The sequence below is a fragment of the Gorilla gorilla genome, chromosome 6, assembly GCF_029281585.2.
Source record: "Gorilla gorilla gorilla isolate KB3781 chromosome 6, NHGRI_mGorGor1-v2.1_pri, whole genome shotgun sequence".
NCBI classification, from domain to species: Eukaryota; Metazoa; Chordata; class Mammalia; order Primates; family Hominidae; genus Gorilla; species Gorilla gorilla.
In genome coordinates this window covers 73,782,773-73,803,147 of record NC_073230.2, presented here as the reverse complement: position 1 = coordinate 73,803,147, position 20,375 = coordinate 73,782,773, and the positions used below count along the sequence as shown (strand labels likewise).

At 37.2% G+C, this 20,375-nt stretch overlaps 1 protein-coding gene across 6 annotated transcripts in view; it reads right to left on the bottom strand.

Moving 5' to 3' along the window:
- The window catches only part of ZNF736 (zinc finger protein 736), a 49,832-nt gene that overhangs the window by 16,210 nt on the left and 13,247 nt on the right, over positions 1–20,375 (bottom strand). For all 6 annotated transcript variants that reach the window (XM_031012896.3, XM_063708568.1, XM_055346935.2 and 3 more), the window contains 2 exons: positions 4,085–4,211; positions 3,487–3,582 (listed from right to left, as the gene is read on the bottom strand). In XM_031012896.3, coding sequence (XP_030868756.1) covers positions 3,487–3,582; positions 4,085–4,211 — 223 coding nt within the window. The remainder of the gene's footprint in view (positions 1–3,486; positions 3,583–4,084; positions 4,212–20,375) is intronic.

Genomic DNA, 20,375 nt, shown 5'->3' with positions numbered 1-20,375 from the left:
GCAAACTTGAAAACCCTTGCTCTTTGGCTACAGGTCAAGAAATGGTTCAACTATTTTGACTTGACTTAAAATTCTGTAGTGACTCCATAACCATCTCCAGCTCCTTCCAGCCATAGCCTAGGAGTGGTTCTGCATATCCAGAGACCCAGAGAAAGATGCCTGTTTGTGGTTACAGCAGTAGGTCTGCAGACCTTGGCCTTTACTGTGCTCTCTGAAACAGTTCAGTGACTCAGTTTCAGCACCGATAGTCACAGTTTGTGGCAAGTTCTGCCAACCTAAGTACTCAAAGAGTTACCTGGGGAAATCTTGCCACATACTCAGTAAGAAACACACATCAGGCACACCATATACCAGCCGTACTGCAGAACACTGCCCTAGTGCTGGCCCTACAGATCAAAGTCCTAAAGGCAATTCGGTCTGCCAAGAAATAAGACAGGATTAACCACTACCCAGGCTCCTGGTAACAAACCCACTAAAAGCAAACTCCACAACAGACCAAGAAACAGCCATGTAACCCACATATAACCCCTCTCCACTGCATACCCAAGAAGATTCTATCAGCTAATTGACCCAAGAGAAGATTTGTACCTACTGAGAGCAGTTTATAAAATTGGAAAATTTAGATTCAATAAATGCCCTATTAAAATTTTAGTAAAATTTTTCAAAGTAATAGAAAATTCAATCTTAAAATTTATATGGAATTACAAGAAACACTGAATATCCAAAGCAGTTTTGAGGATTAAAAACAAAGCTAGGGGCATTATACTTTCTGATTTTAAACTACATATGAAGACTACTGTTAAAAACAGGATGATGTGTGCATAAAAATGCACACCGATATCAGTGGAGCAGGATGGAGAGCCCGGAAACAAATCCATCCTTGTAAGATCAACTCATCTTTGACACTGAGCCACTGAGAATGCATAATGCAGAAAATATAGTCTCTTCCACACTTGGGGCTGGGAAAACTGAATATCCACAAGTAAAAGAATAAAATTAGACCACTTTTCTTACAATATTTAAAAATTAACTGAATATAAAATAAGGACTCTAATGAATGACATAAATTCTTAATAATCTTAAAAGAAAACATATGAAGAAACCTTAATATTGGTCTTGAAGTGAATTTTTGGATACGACAGCAAAAGTACAGCAATAAAAGCAAATATAAACAAATGAAACTGCATCAAACTAAAACACTTCTGTAGAACCAAGAAAAAATAGAATAAGAAAACCATATCTGATAAGTGGTTAGTATAAAAAATATATAAGAAACCCATGCAAATAAAAGGCAACAACTATAATAGTAGTAACAAAATTTAAAAATCAGCCAAGGACTAAATAAATGTTTACAAATGAAAACATACAGTTGGGCAACAGGTATATAGAAAGGTGCTCAATGTCACCAATCTGGCAGATGCAAATTAAATTCATTGTGAGATATTACTTTATACCTGTTAGGACTGCTAATATCAAGAAGAAGATTTATAACAAGTGTTGACAATATATTAAAGAAAAGATGCTGTACAATTTTAGTGATGTGCAATTTTTTAGAGACATTATGAAATCTAGAATGTAGGTTCTTTTAAAAATTTTTTAGTAGTACTACTATACAATTCAGCTATCTTATTTCTGCATATACAATAAATTTACTATCTCAAAGAAATACCTGCACCTCCATGTTCATTGAAACATTTTTCACAATTGTCAAGATATGAAAGCAATCTAAAGTGTTTGTGGAAACTGACTGCACAAAAAAAAAAACCATGGTATATATACAAAATAGAATATTATTCAGCCATAAAAAATAATAAAGCCCTGCCATTTCTACAACATGGATGGACCTAGATGACGTTATGCCAAGTGAAACATCACAGAAACAGACAAATACTGTATGATCTCACTTCTATGGAGAATATAATAAGGTTGGACTCCTAGAAGAAGAGAGTATAGAGGTGAGTGCTAGGCCCTGGAGGTGGAGAAAGTGGAGTATGTTGTTCAAATGGTACAAATTTTCAGTTAAAAGACAAACAAGTTATGGTAACCTAAGGTACAGCTTTATGACTACTGAAAGTAATATTGTTATGTATGCTGAAAATTTGCTGAGAGATCTTAATTGTTTTCACTACAAAAAAGGTAATTTGTAAGGTCATAAATGTGTTTGTTCATTAATTTGATTGTATTAATCATTTATGTATACACATACAAAATCAATACATTGTATACAATACATAGGTATTCAATTATTTGTGAAAAAATTTGCGTTACTGGGATTATATGTGTGTCATACACATGCGTATATAAATGTGTTTATATATATACATATGAATGATACAATCACAGTAAGCTTCATACTAAATAAAACCACAAAACGATGTCGTTTAAAATAAAGTTAAAATTGAGAGTTTAATATGTACTCAGCAGGCTAGGCACAGTGGCTCATACCTATAATCCTAGCACTTTGGGAGGCCAAGGCAGGCAGATCACCTGAGGTTGGGAGTTCGAGACCAGCCTGACCAATATGGAGAAACCCTGTCTCTACTAAAAATACAAAATTAGCCAGGTGTGGTGGCACATGCCTGTAATCCCAGCTACTAGGGAGGCTGAGGCAGAAGAATCGCTTGAACCTGGGAGGCGGAGGTTGCAGGGAGCCGAGATCGTGCCATTGCACTCCAGCTTGGGCAACAAGAGCAAAACTCTGTCTCAAAAAAACAAAAAAACAAAAAAACCAAAAAAAAAATACTCAGCAATGTTTTAAGCTCCCCAATGACATAGTATATTTAATAAACGTATGAAGTAGATACACTGAACTATATTACATACAGTTGAGGAATTTGGCCATATTTACCAACATTTGTTTATATGAAAAGAATAACATTTGAAGTAACACAATTTTAGAGTTTGTTTCATTTAGGGAGATGCTTAGTGTTTTGATATAATTACTGAGTATAAATTTCTGTAAAATCACGTTTGAAGGTTCCATAGAATAGAAAATTATAAAGCAGGAAGCACACATCTTTTTGTGGTGTTCCTGGGATTTCTGATCCAAATTGTAATATCACCAAAACTTAAATATTTAGACATTATCCAAAAACAGAACTTAAAAAAATGGTTTAATACAGAGTTTCTCAAAAATACAGATATTGCTGTTTCCCCAAAGCAATGGAAAAGCAGTCAAATCACACATTTTCTGTCAAGCCATGAAAGACTTTCATTATTGCTGTAAACTAAAAACAAAAAACAAAACAAAACACACACACAACACACACACACACACATATTACTGAAGGGGAAGTACAGTGCTTGGAAAATTCAGAAGAATGGGACAAAAAATGTCCCTATGTTAAAGCAAGAGAAAGAAATGAAGGTTTCTCAGAAACCATTTCCACTGGAGCAGAGCTTCTGGAAGCATGTTTAAAGGTTTGGCTTCCTCCTTGACATTGGGATCCGTCATTTGTGTCATCTGCTTCATTCACTCCCACCTACCTGGGTGTTTGGCTACTGCCTCCTGTCTCTTCACTTTCCAAGGCTCTTTTCTTTGCTCCAGACAGGTCATCAAGTCTGGCTTAAAGATAGCAAGACCTGTTTTATTAGAAAAAAATAACATGACTCTTGCTAGGATAATCTGATTACTAATCTAGTACTATGCTCAGTAGAGAAGAGAGAACATTATAGAAGACTCTAGAAAATTAATTTCAATATACTGTTTCCTAACAGAAACTTTAGAATATTTAGAAAGTATTTTAAATCTGTGGTTCTTAGCTCTATTACCCAGTAATACTGAATCAAAAATCAGCTGTGAAAATTGCATTTTTAGGTGTGGGTAACAATATTTTATGCTACTAAATTTCTGATATTACCACTAATTTAGACTGAAGTATACAGATGAGCTCAAAAAAGGGAAAGATTAATGTTAAGATGAAACATCTTGAAGATTATATTTTCTACCTCAACAGATACCCAATTTTTTCTTTTTGAAGCAGGATTCTGAAACTCATTTATGCAAAGCAGAACCTCCAAAAAAACCAGAAGAAAATAAAATATTTAATGTAGAATATGAGTTGTATATTGAAGTTATTCTCACCCAAGGAGACCAGGTTTCCATAGTTCTCTAACATCACATCCCTATACAAACGCTGCTGAGCAGAGTCCAGGCATTCCCACTCTTCTGGGGAGAATTCTACAGCCACATCCCTGAATGTCAGCACTCCCTGGAAAACAAAACATATTTACCAAGTGACCATAGAAAGAATTCTTGATTTGACATCAGGTAAAATGAGAATAAAGAGAGCTGGTTCTGACTTATATGAGTTACTGGAGTTATCCAGTAGGATACTTTCTAGCACAGAAATATTCTCTAGTGTATTTTTAACTCTGAGAAAAGATGGCATAAGATCATGAAACCAGTGGATGTGCAATACTTTTCTTGATGATACAGTATAAAATAAAGGACATTAACACAGGCATGTACATTTCTTAATGCTACATTTACATAATACAAGAAAAGTTGTCTATAGTTCCCATATGGAAACTTCATGGTGAGTTAAAAGCATACTTCTCAAATCTTACTGTGTATAGCAATGAACAGGAGATCTTGTTAAAACCTAGATTTTGACTCTGAAGATCTAGCGTAAAGCTTGAGTTTCCAAATTTGTAAGAAGTTTGCCAGTGGTATCGTTGCTTCTGGCCCAAGGAGAATATTTTGTCAAAAATTCAGTAAGTGGCACAGCCTAGGTTTTTAGTTTATTTGACCAGTAAAGAAAGACGAGAGCCTTCATTTTCCATAGCAAGCGATATGCAAAGAGAAGGTAGGAAGAAAGAAGAGCTATCAGATTAAACATGGCTTAATCTTGTTTTTGCACATCACTTGATAAACTCCCCAAGGTATCTATTAATAGAGAAAAATAATTAACTGTAGAGTGAAAAATATCTGTCAGAAAGCGTATTTACCAAGTAAATAAATTAAGATCAACTATATTAAAAGAAATTTGTTATCAGGTGCTGATTAACAAAGAAGGATACAAGACTACTGTGCTATTATTAACATTAACACAAAAAAGGGTCAACAATCTGAGTCTAGTCACGAAGAAACATCAGTTTTAGGAAAAATGTAAGCTACAAATATCTCCCATGTTCTGTAATCTCTAATTTTTGGCTAAACTTTTTTTTTTTTTAAACTTTAAGTTCTGGGATACATGTGCAGAATGTGCAGGTTTGTTACATAGGTATACATGTGTCATGGTGGATTGCTGCACCTATCAACCCGTCATCTAGGTTTTAAGCCCCACATGCATTAGGTATTTGTCCTATTGCTCTCCTTCCCCTTGCCCCCATCTGCTGACAGGCCCTGGAGTGTGATGTTTCCCTCCCTGTGTCCATGTGTTCTCACTGTTCAAATCCTACTTATGAGTGAGAACATGCGGTGTTTGGTTTTCTGTTCCTGTGTTAGTTTGTTAGTTTGCAGAGAATGATGGTTCCAGCTTCATCCATGTCCCAGCAAAGGATGTGAACTCATTCTTTTTTATGGCTGCATAGTATTCCATGGTGTACATGTGCCACATTTTCTTTATCCAGTCTATCATTGATGGGCATTTGGGTTTGCTGCAAGTCTTTGCTATTGTAAATAGTGCTGCAATAAACATATGTGTGCATGTGTCTTTATAGCAGAATGATTTAAAATCCTTTGGGCATATACCCAGTAATGAGATTGCTGGGTCAAATGGTATTTCTGGTTCTAGATCCTTGAGGAATCACCACACTGTCTTCCACAATGGTTGAACTAATTTACACTCCCACCAACAGTGTAAAAGCGTTCCTATTTCTCCACATCCTTGCCAGTATCTGTTTCCTGACTTTTTAATGCTCGCCATTCTAACTGGTGTGAGATAGTGTCTCATTGTGGTTTTGATTTGCATTCCTCTAATGACCAGTGATGATGAACTTTTTTTTATGTTTGTTGGCTGCATAAATATCTTCTTTTGAGAAGTGTCTGTTTACATCCTTCACCCACTTTTTGATGGGATTGCTTTTTTCTTGTAAATTTATTTAAGTTCCTTGTAGATTCTGGGTATTTGCCCTTTGTCGGATGCATATATTGCAAAAATTTTCTCCCATTCTGTAGGCTGCCTGTTCACTGATGACAGTTTCTTTTGCTATGCAGAAGCTCTTTAGTTTAATTAGATTCCATTTGTCAATTTTGGCTTTTGTTGCCATTGCCTTTGGTGTTTTAGTCATGAAGTCTTTGCCCATGCCTATGTCCTAAACGGTATTACCTAGGTTTTCTTCTAGAGTTTTCATGGTTTTAGGTTTTACATTTAAGTCTTTAATCCATCTTGAGTTAATTTTTGTATAAGGTGTAAGGAAGGGTGGTCCAGTTTCTGTTTTCTGCATATGGCTAGCCAGTTTTCCAAGCACCATTTATTAAATAGGGAATCCATTCCCCATTGCTTATTTTTGTCAGGTTTGTCAAAGATAAGATGGTTGTATATGTGTGGTGTTATTTCTGAGGCCTCTGTTCTGTTACATTGGTCTATATATCTGTTTTGGTACCAGTACCATGCTGTTTTGGTTACTGTAGCCTTGTAGTATAGTTTCAAGTCAGATAGCGTGATGCCTCCAGCTTTGTTCTTTTTGCTTAGGACTGTGTTGACTATATGGGCTCTTTTTTGGTTCCATATAAAATTTAAAGTATTTTTTCTAATTCTGCGAAGAAAATCAATGGTAGCCTGATGGGAATAGCATCGAATCTATAAATTACTTTGGGTAGTATTGCCATTTTCATGATATTGATTCTTCCTATCCATGAGCACGGATTTTTTTTTTCCATTTGTGTCCTCTTTTATTTCCTTGCTTTAGCATCCTAGAGAGGAAGTCTCTTCTATTTTTTATTCAGAACTTTCTGAGTTATCCTGGGCAATAAAGACCATTCTCATTAAATGTGCATTTTTATAAGCAGTTTTGCATATATTTAATGGAAGCTAAACAGTACACGGTCTCCTTCTTCACTGATAACCAAAGACCTGATCCCATCTCAAACAGGAATCTTGGGCCTCCACACCTTTCCATGTTTGACAGCCACAAGAAACATTTGTAATGTTGCAGGTATAAATTCATGGTGACAATTTTTTCACGGCTTATTAAAAGCTGGGATGTAGGGAATAAGGAGAAGGCTCTGGTATATAAGGAAAAAGTATTTCTCAGAGCCCTTTGACTATCATGAGAATAAAAAGTGAAAAAGGAGTTAAACTGATAACGCAAAACATCACAAGTAGCGTGTTGCGGGAAGTCAGGGACCCTGAATGGAGGGAGCAGCTGGAGCCACGGCAGAGGAACATGAATTGTGAAAATTTCATGGACATTTATCAGTTCCCAAATAATGCTTTTGTAATTTCTTATGCCTGTCTTTACTTTAATCTCTTAATCTGTTATCTTTGTAAGCTGAGGATGTATGTCACCTCAGGACCACTGTAATAATTGTGTTAACTGTACAAACTGATTGTAAAACGTGTGTTTAAACAATATGAAATCATTGCACCTTGAAGAAGAACAGAATAACAGTGATTTTTAGGGAACAAGGGAAGACAACCATAAGGTGTGAGTACCTGCGGGGTCGGGCAAAAAGAGCCATATTTTTCTTCTTGCAGAGAGCCTATAAACGGGCATGCAAGTAGGAGAGATATTGCTAAATTCTTTTCCTAGCAAGGAATATTAATATTAATATCCTGGGAAAGGAATGCACTCCTGGGGGGAGGTCTATAAACGGCAGCTCTGGGAGTGTCCATCTTGTGTGGTTGAGATAAGGACTGAGATACACCCTGGTCTCCTGCAGTACCCTCAGGCTTACTAGGGTGGGGAAAAACTCCGCCCTGGTAAATTTGTGGTCAGACGGGTTCTCTGCTCTTGAAACCTGTTTTCTGTTGTTTAAGATGTTTATCAAGACAATACGTGCACAGCTGAACCCAGACCCATATCAGTTCTGCTTTGCCTTTTGTCCTGTTCCCTCAGAAGCATGTGATCTTCGTTCTGCTTTTTGCCCTTTGAAGCATGTGATCTTTGTACCTACTCCCTGTTTTACACCCCCTCCCCTTTTGAAACCCTTAATAAAAACTTGCTAGTCTGAGACTCAGGTGGGTATCACAGTCCTACCAATATGTGATGTCACCCCTGGTGGCCCAGTAAAATTCTTCTTTTTATACCCTTTCTCTTTATTTCTCAGCTGGCTGACACTTATGGAAAACAGAAAGACTGGGGGCAGGTTCCCCTGATAGTAGAGAAGTAAACATTTGCAAGTTCTACACACATGATATTTCAGAAGAAAAAGTGGACACAGTCTCTGACCTGAGACACATTCACCTCAGAATAAGCCATTTCTTTCTTTTTCTCCTTCTCTGTGATCCCTTCCCAGGTGTGATTATCTGCACAAATTAAACCTGTTTCTTGAGAATATGCCTTTGAAGCATGAGCAAAACTCCCTCCCCTGAAACCACCACACCCACAGGCAGAAGGACCTAGAATTGCAGATAAAGTCTGCCTTTGTTCTTTATCACAAGAGAGGTTCAGAACCAGTAAAATCCTACATAAAAACCAAAATGTGAGTCTCCCCTTTCCAACACTCAGTTGCCTTTCTCTGCCACAGATGCCAGAAATTTCTACTGCAGCAATGGGAATATGGGCCACACTGACCTGCCTCTACCAAATCCAAGCAGAGCAGTCTCTATGATCTTCATTTGGAACTAAAGCTAAACTCACCTCTCGTGAATGTATCTGAAAGCGCTCGTGATTGACCCCGGGTTCACCTTAGCCTCATATGTGGCACTTAATTCAAACAACATGGCTGCAAGGGAAGTGGAGCAAGATGACTAAATAGCACCCTCCAGCAATCATCCCCCAGATAAAACACCAAATAGAATGACTATCCAAATAAGAAGCATCTTCATAAGAGCAAAAAACTCTGGGGAGTGATCACAGGACCTAGTTTTAGCATCAAATCAAAGAGGCAGTGAAGAGGGTAAAAAAGAAAGCTGTTAATTGCCAACAGCAGCCCTCCTCCATTCCCTGGGAGTGCAGCTCGGCAGAGAGAGAAAATCCATGTGCTTAGAGAAGGGAGAGTGCGGTGATTGTGAGACTGTGCAGTAAAACTCAGTGCTGCCTGTCATAGCAGAAAGCAGCATGGGGCAGAATTCAGCCAGAGCCTACAGAGGGAGCACTCAGACTAGCCCTAGTCAGAGAGGAATTGTCCATTTCAGTAATCAAAACCCGAGTTTCAGGTAGCCCCACCACCATGGGCTAAAGCACTCTGGGGTTCTAAATAAACTTGAAAGGCAGTCTAAGCCACTGGGACTGCAACTCCTGGGCAAATCCTGGTGCTTTGCTAGGCTCAGAGCCAGAAAACTTGAAGTGCATGTGACCTTGTGAGATGCCAACTGGGATGGCCAAGAAAGTGCCTGCATTACCCTTACCCTAGGCACAGGCAGTGCAGTTCACAGCTCCAGGAGAAAATCTTTCTTTCTACTTGAGGAAAGGGGAGAGAAGAGTTAATAAAAACTTTGTCCTGCAACTGGGACATCATCTCAGCCACAGTAGAATACGGCATCAGAAAAAGCCCTGAGGCTCCTATTCTAGGACTTAGTTCCTGAGTGACAGTTCTAGACATACCCTGGGCCAGAAGAGAACACACTGCCTTGAAGGGAAGGTACCGGTTCTGGCAGCATTCATCACCTGCTGAGTAAAGAGCCCTCGGGCCTTGAATAAACATCAGCAGTAACCAGTAAGCAGTAACTCGCTGCAGCCCTTCGGCGGGTGAGACCCAGTACAGTGCAATCCAAGCTGCTGCAGCCATGTGGAGAGACTCCTGCTTGAGGAAAAGAGAGGGAAGAAGGGACTTTGTCTTGAAGCTTGATTAGCAGCTCAGCCATAGTGGGGTAGCCGTAACAAGGTAGCTCCTGAGGTCTCTGATTTCAGGCCTTGGCTCCTGGATGACATTTCTGGAACCACCCTAGGTCAGAAAAAAAACCCACTTCCCAGCCGGGCGCGGTGGCTCAGGCCTGTAATCCCAGCACTTTGGGAGGCCGAGGCGGGCGGATCACGAGGTCAGGAGATGGAGACCATCCTGGCTAACACAGTGAAACCCCATCTCTACTAAAAAATACAAAAAAATTAGCCGGCGCGGTGGTGGGCACCTGTAGTCTCAGCTACTTGGGAGGCTGAGGCAGGAGAATGGCGGGAACCCGGGAGGCGGAGCTTGCAGTGAGCCAAGATCACTCCACTGCACTCCAGCCTGGGCTACAGAGCGAGACTCCGTCTCAAAAACAAAACAAAACAAAAAAAAACCCCACCTCCCTGAAGCAAAAGAAGCAGGCCTGGCAGAGTTCACCACAAGCTGACCGAAGACCCCTTAGGTCTTCAGTGGATATCAGCAGTAGCCTAGCAGTACTTGTTGTGGACTCTGGGTGGTGGCGGCCATGGGGAGTGGCTTCTTATGCTTGATAAAAGAGAAAAAAGAGTAGGAAGGATGTTGTCTCATGGCCTTGGTGCCAGCTAAGCCACAACAGAATAGGGCACCAAGTAGATTCCTAAGGTTTCTGACTCCATGTTCTTGCTACCAAAGGCATTTTGCTACCCCCAGCCCAGAGCTCACTGCCCTGAAGGAAAGACATGAGCCTGGCTGGATTCACCACCTACTGAAGAGAACTTGGGTCTTGAGTGAACATCAGTAGTAGCTAGGTAGTGGTCACTGTGGGCCTTATGTGAGAGCCAGTCCTGTGCTGGCTTTGGGTCTGACTTAGTGTAGTCCTAGTGATGGTGGCCACAGGGGTGCCTGTGTTACACCCACCCCAGCTCCAAGTAGCTCAGCATGCAGAGAGAGAGAGATTCCATTTATTTGGCAGAATGTAAAAAAATAGAAAAAGAGTCTGCCTGGTAACCCAGAGACTCTCTTGGATCTTACCTATGACCACCAAAGTGGTACCTCTACAAGTCTGCAAGTATCACAGTGTTATTCAAATTGGGGTGCCCCCTAATGCAGATATGACTGCAATGATCAGACTTAGATTACAATACTCAATTTCCTTTGAATACTTGGAAAGCCTTTCTAAGAAAGACAGGTATTAAAAAGGCCAGAATGCAAAAACTAAAATAAATACCTAACTCATTAATGCCCAGACTTCAATGAACATTCACAAAAATTAAGACTATTCAGGAAAACACAACCTCATTAAATGAGCCAAGTAAGGCACTAGTGTGCAAATCCTGAGACAGAGATATGTAACCTTTCAGACAGGAAATTCAAAAAAGCTCAGCAAAATTCAAAATAACAAAAAAAAAAAAAAAAGAAAAAGAAATTCAGAATCTGGATCCAATAAAATTGATAAATTGATTAAAATCATTTTGAAGAATCTAGCAAAAATTCTGGTGCTGAAAATTCAAAAGACATTGAAGAATTCATTAGAGTCTCTCAACAGCAGAACTGATCAAGCATAAGAATTAGTGAGTTTGAACACAGGTTATTTGAACAGATACAGTCAGATGAGACCAAAAAAAAAAATAACCTCAAGAGGGCAACTCTAAGAAATATGGCCTTAAAGAGGAGGTAGAGAAAAAGTTCTGGGTAGAAAGTTTATTCAAAGGGATAACTAGAACTTCCCATACCTAAAAAAAAAGTATTAATATTCAAGTACAAGAAGGTTATAGAATACCAAGCACAATTCACTTAAATATGACTACCTGAAGTTTTTTTTTCAGACAGAGTCTCGCTCTGTCGCCCAGGCTGGAGTGCAGTGGCACAATCTCAGCTCACTGCAAGCTCCACCTCCTGGGTTCACGCCATTCTCCTGCCTCAGCCTCCCAAGTAGCTGGGACTACAGGCGCCCGCCACCACACCTGGCTAATTTTTTGTATTTTTTAAGTAGAGACGGGGTTTCACCATGTTAGCCAGGACGGTTTCAATCTCCTGACCTTGTGATCCGCCCACCTCAGACTCCCAAAGTGCTGGGATTACAGGCGTGAGCCACCGCGCCCGGCCGACTACCTGAAGATCTTCAATAAAACTCTCAAAGTTCAAAGATAAAGGATTCTAAAAGCAGCAGAGAAAAGAAACAAATAACATTCAAACAAGCACCAATATGTTTGACAGTGGACTCATCAGTGGAAATCGTACAGACCAGGAGATGGAAATCTTACAGGCCAGAACTTTTATCCTAGAATAATACATCCAGCAAAAATATCCTTCTACCATAAAAAAAAAAAAAAAAAAACTGACAAACAAGCTGAGAGATTTTATTAACACCCCCAGACCTGTCCCACAAAAAATGCTAAAGGCAGTTCTTCAATCTAAATGAATAGGACATTAATGAGCAATAAGAAAACATGTGGTACAAAACTCACTGGTAATATGAAGGACACAGACAAAGACAGAATTTTTAGTACTATAAATGTGGTGTGTAAACTATTCATATTTTGAGAAGATTAAAAGATTAGTCTATATATAACTACTTGTAATTATGAAAAGTAATAACTCTTTCTCTACCTCCTTAAGGCCATAACTCATATTTCTACTTTTGAGGCAGTTATAGTTATTAAAAATACTAACCACAACAAGTTTAAGACATAGACAGTATAAGATATAAATACAAACAATAAAATGTTAAAAAGTTGGGAGATAAACTGTAGTTTTTATTAGTTTTCTCTTTGCTTTCTTGTTTGTTCATTTTTACAATATGTGTTAAGTTGCCATCCGTTTAAAATAATGGGTTATAAGATGTTATTTGCAAGCCTCATGGTAACCTCAAATAAAAAACCTGTAATAGACACACATACATAAAATCTAAAAATTAAAACGTACCACTAGAAAAAATCATCTTTACTAAAAGAAAGGATGAATGGGAGAGCGAAAAGGAGAGAGAAAAGACCACAAAACAGCAAGAAAGCAGATAACAGAATGGCAGGTGTAAGTCTTTATTTATTAATAACAACACTGAATATAAATTAACTCCCCAATCAAAAGACACAAATTGGCCAATTGAGTTAAAACAAACAAACAAACAAACAAAAACCCAAGACCCGGCAATTTGTTTCTTACAAGACACACACTTCACCTATGAAGACACAGAAAGACTGAAAATAAAGGGATAGAAAAAGATATTTCATGCAAATGGAAACCAAAAAAGAGGAGGAATAGCTACGTTAAACAAAACAGACTTTAAGACAAAAACTATAAAAAGAGACAACAAAAGTTATTATAATAAAGTGGCCAATTCAGCAAGAAAATACAACAACTGCAAATTTATATGCACCTAACATTGGAGAACTCAGATATATGAAGCAAATATTAAAGCTAAAGAGAGAGAGATCAACTCCAGTACAACAGAGACTTTCAACAGTAGACAGATCATCCAGATAGTAAAATCAACAAATAAACATTGAACTTAATCTGCACTATGAACCAAATAGACCTAATAGAAATTTACAAAGCATTTCATCAAAAAGCTACAGAAATACAAATGCTACACTTCAGCCCCTGGATTATTCTCAAGGATGGACCATAAGCTAGGTCACAAAATAACTCTTAAAATAATCTCCCCCCAAATAAGATTATATCAAGTAATTTCTCTGATGATAATAGAATAAAACTAGTAATCACTAACAGAAAAAACTTTTGAAACTATACAAACACAGAGAAATTAAAATATGCTCCTGAATGACTAGTAGGCCAATAAGGAATTTAAGAAAAAAATTTAAAATGTTCTTGAAACAAATGAAAATGAAAACATAACAAAACTATGAATACAATGAAAGAAGTACTAAGAAGGTTTATAGCAGTAAGTGCCTACATCAAAAAAAGTTAAAAAAAAATCTCCAAATAAACTACTGATATATCATACAGAACTAGAAAAGAGCAAACCAAATCCAAAATTAGAAGGAAAAAATAAAAACTATAGCAGAAATAAATGAATATAAAAACAAAAATTCAGAAGAAACATAATGAAAAGTTAGTTTTTTGAAAAGATAAAATTTACAAAACATTAGCCCATTGGCTAAAGATTTGGGATTCAGGGTCCCATGGTGTTTGAATTACTTTCAGGTCTGAAGGTGCCAAGTGCATTGAAAGATGGGGCTGGAATGGCTGATTGCTCTGCTGTGAAGCTATTTTTCTACAAATCTGGCTGAAGTGCTCTGGAAGGGACTGTGTATTAAAAATAGGCAGATAAATATTCTGCCTGCAGATTTTGGGGCAAGCCAGAGAGAGAAAAGCCTCTCTGAACTAAAGCCTTGTGTGTACCTCCTGTGTTTATATCCTGTCTGGTAATTCTGTACAGTGTTTGGAAAACATAATTAAAAACAAAATTATCTCCAACTTCAGAGACACTCTAAAATGGTACAAGAGAAAGAAAAATTTTTTTTTTTACATAATTAAACCACAATGTGATATCCATCATAGGCAATCTGCTGAGATTACAAAAGCAGAAATAAAAATCACCATATTTAGTCTTTAAGTAGAAGACTTAACAGCATAATTTGTCATATATAGTTCATCTTAAATTAACCAGGTAATTGAGAAGCCTATATGTATATTGGGTATATTCAATGAAAATTTAAATTGGCTATATTCAAAAGCAAAATAAGATTTCCTTGGCTTCATAATATTTTATGAAGTTACCTACTGTAGGACAGAAAGGTAATCCATTTACATTTCAATGCAATGGTTTCCAGGTCCTAGAGAAAGACATTTCTAAGTTAAAAAGGCTGACAAAGTCCTATTTACCTATTTAAATGATGTACATACATTTAATAGAGACACAAAATAAATTTACATATAAAAGTTTTCTTAAATTATTTTTTAAAAGGAGAGTAAAATGTCTTTTTTTATCTTCAAGTTTCATAATTTAAGTCTGGTATTTCTAATTTGTATTTGCCCTTACAACAGCCAAGTCTAAGGCCATGACCTTGAACTCATGGACATCTGATTTCCAGTAGGCATTTTAATCAGGCACCCAACGAGTGGCATTGGGTACAATTTGTTCACATGAAAGAGGGTTTAATCAGGAAGTAAAGGCAGAAGAAAGATGCCATGAAGGACTGTTAATCTGAAATAATCTGAATAATCAATAAAGCCTCAAAATCCAATTTTAGAGTTTATTCAAGTGAAAAGCTAGAAATAGTCATCCAGGAGACAAAAGCTCTAGTGAAAGGAGATGAGTGCTTCATAGGTGAAAGTTAAGTTCTTATTTCTACAGGCAAAAAACAAATTTAACAAGACTACAACAGTTTCTATACAAGGCTGGCTTAAGATTTACAAAAAATTAATTGGTTACAATGTATTTTTCCAACTTTTTTTTTTTTTACAACTGGTTTTTCTTTCCTTTTCAACCTAAGCGTGTATTTAACATTTCATCTTAAGACAATGCAATAGCCATAGGTAAGAGGGAGGTTAATCTATAACGAAAGTCAATAGTGAAGGGGAAAGAGGTCTTCCATGGGGCACTTCGGCCACTGACAACACCTGACAAAAGAATGCAGATGTAGAAGTAGGTGTAATCCATAAACAGAAAAACAAAGGTTACAGCTGCCTTGTTACTGCTGCCTGTCATATTACCCAGATTTTGTACTTACATTCCTTTAAGACCCAGAATAATTTAGAGTATCAAACAGCTTAAATTTTGAATTATTTAGTTTCATAGGACCTATGGGCAGGGGAAAGTCCAGAGTTAGTGGAAAGACTAATTTGTGCTACAGATAGTGGCTCAGAAAGGGTTAGGCTCTGGCTTATTTCTGTGTCTATGCAGGTAGATGAGACTATGATCAGGTGACTCAGAAGCCCAGTTGACTGGATGGAGCAGGTTGTTGCCACAGATTTGCGTCTGAGGACAGGGATAAGTCTAAAGTCCTCTAGGCACCTGTATCTGGCTGAAATGTGAGCATGGAGATTTGTCCTAAGAGGGTTGTGAGCACATTATTATATAGTGTGCATGTGTCCGGGGGGGCAAAATCACATACTGGTAGCTAAATGGGAGAGGGAGTCTGCCCTCTTAACTCACTTCCTATGTGTCCTCAGTTCCTGTTGACCTTGGGAGAAACATGGCATCACAGAACAATTTACAGTGTGACAGTCTGTGTGCACTAGAGCAGAACCTCCCTTTTCTGAGACACCTGGAGTCTCCCTTCAGCCCAGGGCCTGCCTGACACTTGCTGAGTGTCATGCACGCACATGTCCTTGGCTCCTCTTATGCTATTTGTTGATGATTGACTCAAGTGTCAAAAACATGAGAAAAACAACTCCATTTTCTTTTGAGTAACCCAGGGCGTATTGTGAGAAGTTATTATAGCATGAGCATGAAGATGTTTTTATTCCAGCTTTGTTGGAAAACGAACAAATCAAAAACAGAAAATGAACAAAATCAGCAAACATGGATATGTGGTAGGAATAGATGGAAGCCTTTGACAATTATGCCATGAATCCATATTTTATAATATGTAAGTAATAAAGCAGAATATAACTGCATTAAGAGATAAGATTGTTTTCAAATAGTTTGTATGTGTTTACTATGAATTTTTGTACCACAAATACCCCCTGCTTTTAGGTATTTATTTTTTTACTTTTTTAAAAAAATCAACTTTTAAGTTCCGGGGTACATATGCAGGATGTGCAGGTTTGTTACACAGGTAAATGTGTGTCATGGTACTTTGCTGCACAGATCAACCCATCACCCAGGTATTAGGCTCAGCACCCATTAGCTGTTCTTCCTGATGCTTTCTCCGCCCCCTGACAGGCCTCAGGGTGTGTTGTTCCCCCAAGGTGTCCATATATCTCATCATTCAGCTTCCACTTATTAGTATGAGAGCATGCAGCGTTTGGTTTTCTGTTCCTGTGTTAAGTTTGCTGAGAATAGCGGCTTCCAGCTCCATCCATGTCCCTGTCAAGGACATGATCTTTTTCCTTCTTATGCCTGCATAGTATTCCATGGTATATATCTACCACATTTTCTTTATCCAGTCTACTGTTGAAAGCAATGTGGGTTAATTCCATGTCTTTGCTATTGTGAATAGTATTTTTTTTTGTTTTACTTTTAAAAACAATATACTGCTTAAGTTTAATTGAAAAAAATAAATTTTTAAAACATACTTTGAGAGCACAGAACCTATTGAAATGTAATCACAAGTGTTTCATGCTCAATAAGCAACTGTAGTTTAATATTTGTTATGAATATTTGTTGACTGTGTTTCAAAATTTCTTATCCGGTATTTTAAAAAAATGTTTATTACTTCAAATGAGTGCCCATAATATGGTAAAGATACAAGAGATTTCAAATAAAAAAGAACTCACAGAATTTACATGTTTCGAGGAAAATGTCACAGCTGTAATTGGTTAGAATTTACATAAAGGCAGATGTCTTTATACAAACACATAAGACAGAAAAGCAGAGCAAAACTGTGGTTTGCACCAGGCAAGATAAGGAAAAAAAGAAGGCGCTAAAGAAGGGAATCCTGATAAACAGTGTGGTTAAAGACTGTAAGTTTAGGTGGCCCTAGAAAGGCCTTACTAAGAATTACGAGGTTTTAGTAATTAAGTAATAGAGAGTGACTAAGTAGTTTTGTAAAGAGTAAACAGAAAGACATACATTTTTTATAGAATTAAAATGTTGATGGTCCTATTAAACTATTATCTAATCTATTCCAATAATTGACATATTCTTACTACTGTTATCTCAGTTAATTACACTAATAAATATTTTAATTTTCAAGTCAGGATATTACTTCTGTCTCTTAATATACTCAACAATAAATAATCTGTTATTATTATTTGTTTCACAAATAAGAGCTGTGAGACACAAAGAGGCTGTGTAACTTATAAAAGTTGACTTTTTAATTGTGAGAATAAGTTTCAGGTCCTTTTTAAAGCGAACTTTCTTCTCTATTAGATGTCTTTTGTCATATTCTCAGCCGTAATTTTAGAAATGTCTGTATCTTCACTCCTGCTCACACTGTATTTTGATGTTACTATCTTAACACTTCTTAGAACAGTGCTTGGCATATTGTACATAGCATTATCAAACATGATTCCCAAAGGAAAAAAATAAAAACATAATTTCTATTTGTAGATGATATACTATACCTAGAAACTCAAGAGATTTGACAAATACCAAGATTTAGCATAGTGGCAGCATAAAAAATAAAACTTTATAAAATAAATATAAAAACTGATGTTCTATCATATTGAGATACCACTTCACACACATGAGAATGGCTATTATACGAAAAACAACAGCATAATCCCTAAAAGAACAAGCGGTAAAAAGAAGAGGGAGAAATTAGAATGATTTTTGACTCCTGGTGCAAATGTAAAATGGTGTAGCCACTATAAAAAACAATGTGGACATTTCTTGAAAAAAAAAAACCATAAAATGTACCTTCTTCTATGTTTAGAACATAGAATTATATGATCCAGCTATTTCATTGCTAAATTCATAGACTGTAGTTCAACAACATACAGCTTATCACTAATCAATGTTATTTCTGCAAACTAACGAGAATTCCTGACAATGGCTGACTACTTATTCTGCTTCTTACTTTATAAACCGTATTAAAAAGGCCAAAGTTCATATCTTAGGTAACATGCATCTGAGTCTTCCAGGCAGCTGTCCTCACCTTGGCTGAAGTAAATTCTTCAAAATTTTATTTTTTTGCCCCTGCTTCTTCCTTTGGATTGATATTTCTGGTGCTGTGAGCAGGATTCAGAGGGACACCCCCAACCATCCAACATCCCTCTTGAACTCAGAAACTAGCCAATGAGAACCCCTTGTATTCTTCCAGCTCCCAGTACATTGTTGAGTGTAAGGGGTGAGTCCTCCTGAATTCAGATCTCCCTACTATTTCATGAGGTCAAGACTTTGCTTGAGCTGTTCTTTTCAACCCTCACTTTCTAGAAAAAATATTTCCATTTTTGGCTAAAGTCAGGAGATTTTAATTTCAATATTTTTAACTGCTTTCTCTGCTTCTGTCTCAAGACAGAAAATCTGGGTCATAATACTGGCAGTCTAGCCCTGGTGGTTTTACTTCTTTTGTTCTAAAATTAGGTAACATGCTTTAAAAAACACAGCTGTTTTCTATTGCTTCTAATTTGAACTTGACTTTTTGGGACCTTCAAATCAAAAGGTGCATGGGAGTGAATTCTCTCATCCCAAAGAGAAAAGGCAATTTCTTTAACTGACTCATTTGGGTGCTCTAAGCAACTAGAGACTTCGTAGAGGTGTTAGGATGATTTTCAATGCTTTGTACCAGTCTCACAGGGTCCTCCCAAAAGAAAAATACCTGCAGAGACTTTTAACTAAGCTGGAAGGTAAACATAAGCATTGCTCACCCAGCACTATAATCAGCAACTCTTGGGTGACACCTTGAGGAGTGATGCTCATACACAGCACACTTAGACCTGGTACACTGCTCTGGCCATGATCACCTTTGAAAAGTTTCTAAATTATGGAAAACTGATCATCAAAACCATTCTTTTCCTTCTAGGTAACATGCCTTAGAAACATAAGCTGAACTTATGTATAATACCTATGGAGCTTCATCTTGCAAATGCCTGGGTAAATGGACCGACATGACTTCAGATGACCCCAAAATGCAATGACAAAAATGAAGGTCTTATGACAGTTCTAAATTAATATATTTCCATGCACAATTGGAAACGGCAGGTTTTAGAATGAAATTTAATGAAAGGCCTTTCTGTTTTGCCTGGCTACATTCTAATAAGAGATTTCAAAGTACATTTTAAGAAGGCTCTTTCACTTCCTCAAAAAAAAACCTTTTAAATGTTCAAACTGCCTGTTTGATTGCTGCAGGATTTACAATACATATTTTAACTTTTTCCAGTCTTTTCTCAGTCTCTCGGAGATGTAAATCTTACCATGTATTTGAAATGTTAACATCCAGAGAATTAGCAAAACAGCATTCTAGCTGAGATCAAATTGGAGAAAAAAAAATTGAAGTTTTTTTAGACCAAACCTCAAAACTTTATTTCTCAATGAATTATCTCTAACTTAGGCAAAAAACGTTACATACATAATAATTAATTACTAATGTATTTGTTTTTATTATTTGATTTTTGCTCTTGACCTTCTGGAGTCCACATTTGTAAACTTGTCTACTCCCATAGACAGCTTTCATTCTCCTGTTTTACCAACCATTTCTTAAAATCTTGTGTCTGGCCTTTGTGGGTAGATGGTAAACTGAGAAGCTGAGATACTAAAAAATGTGGCCTGAAAATATAGATTGCAACCCACTTGCAGTAAGCTGTTCTTAGGAGAAGTTTTGATTACAGAAGAGCTACAATTTTTTCGTTATTTCTCTGAAGTTTTAAAGTCATACAGGATTTCTTGGATTTG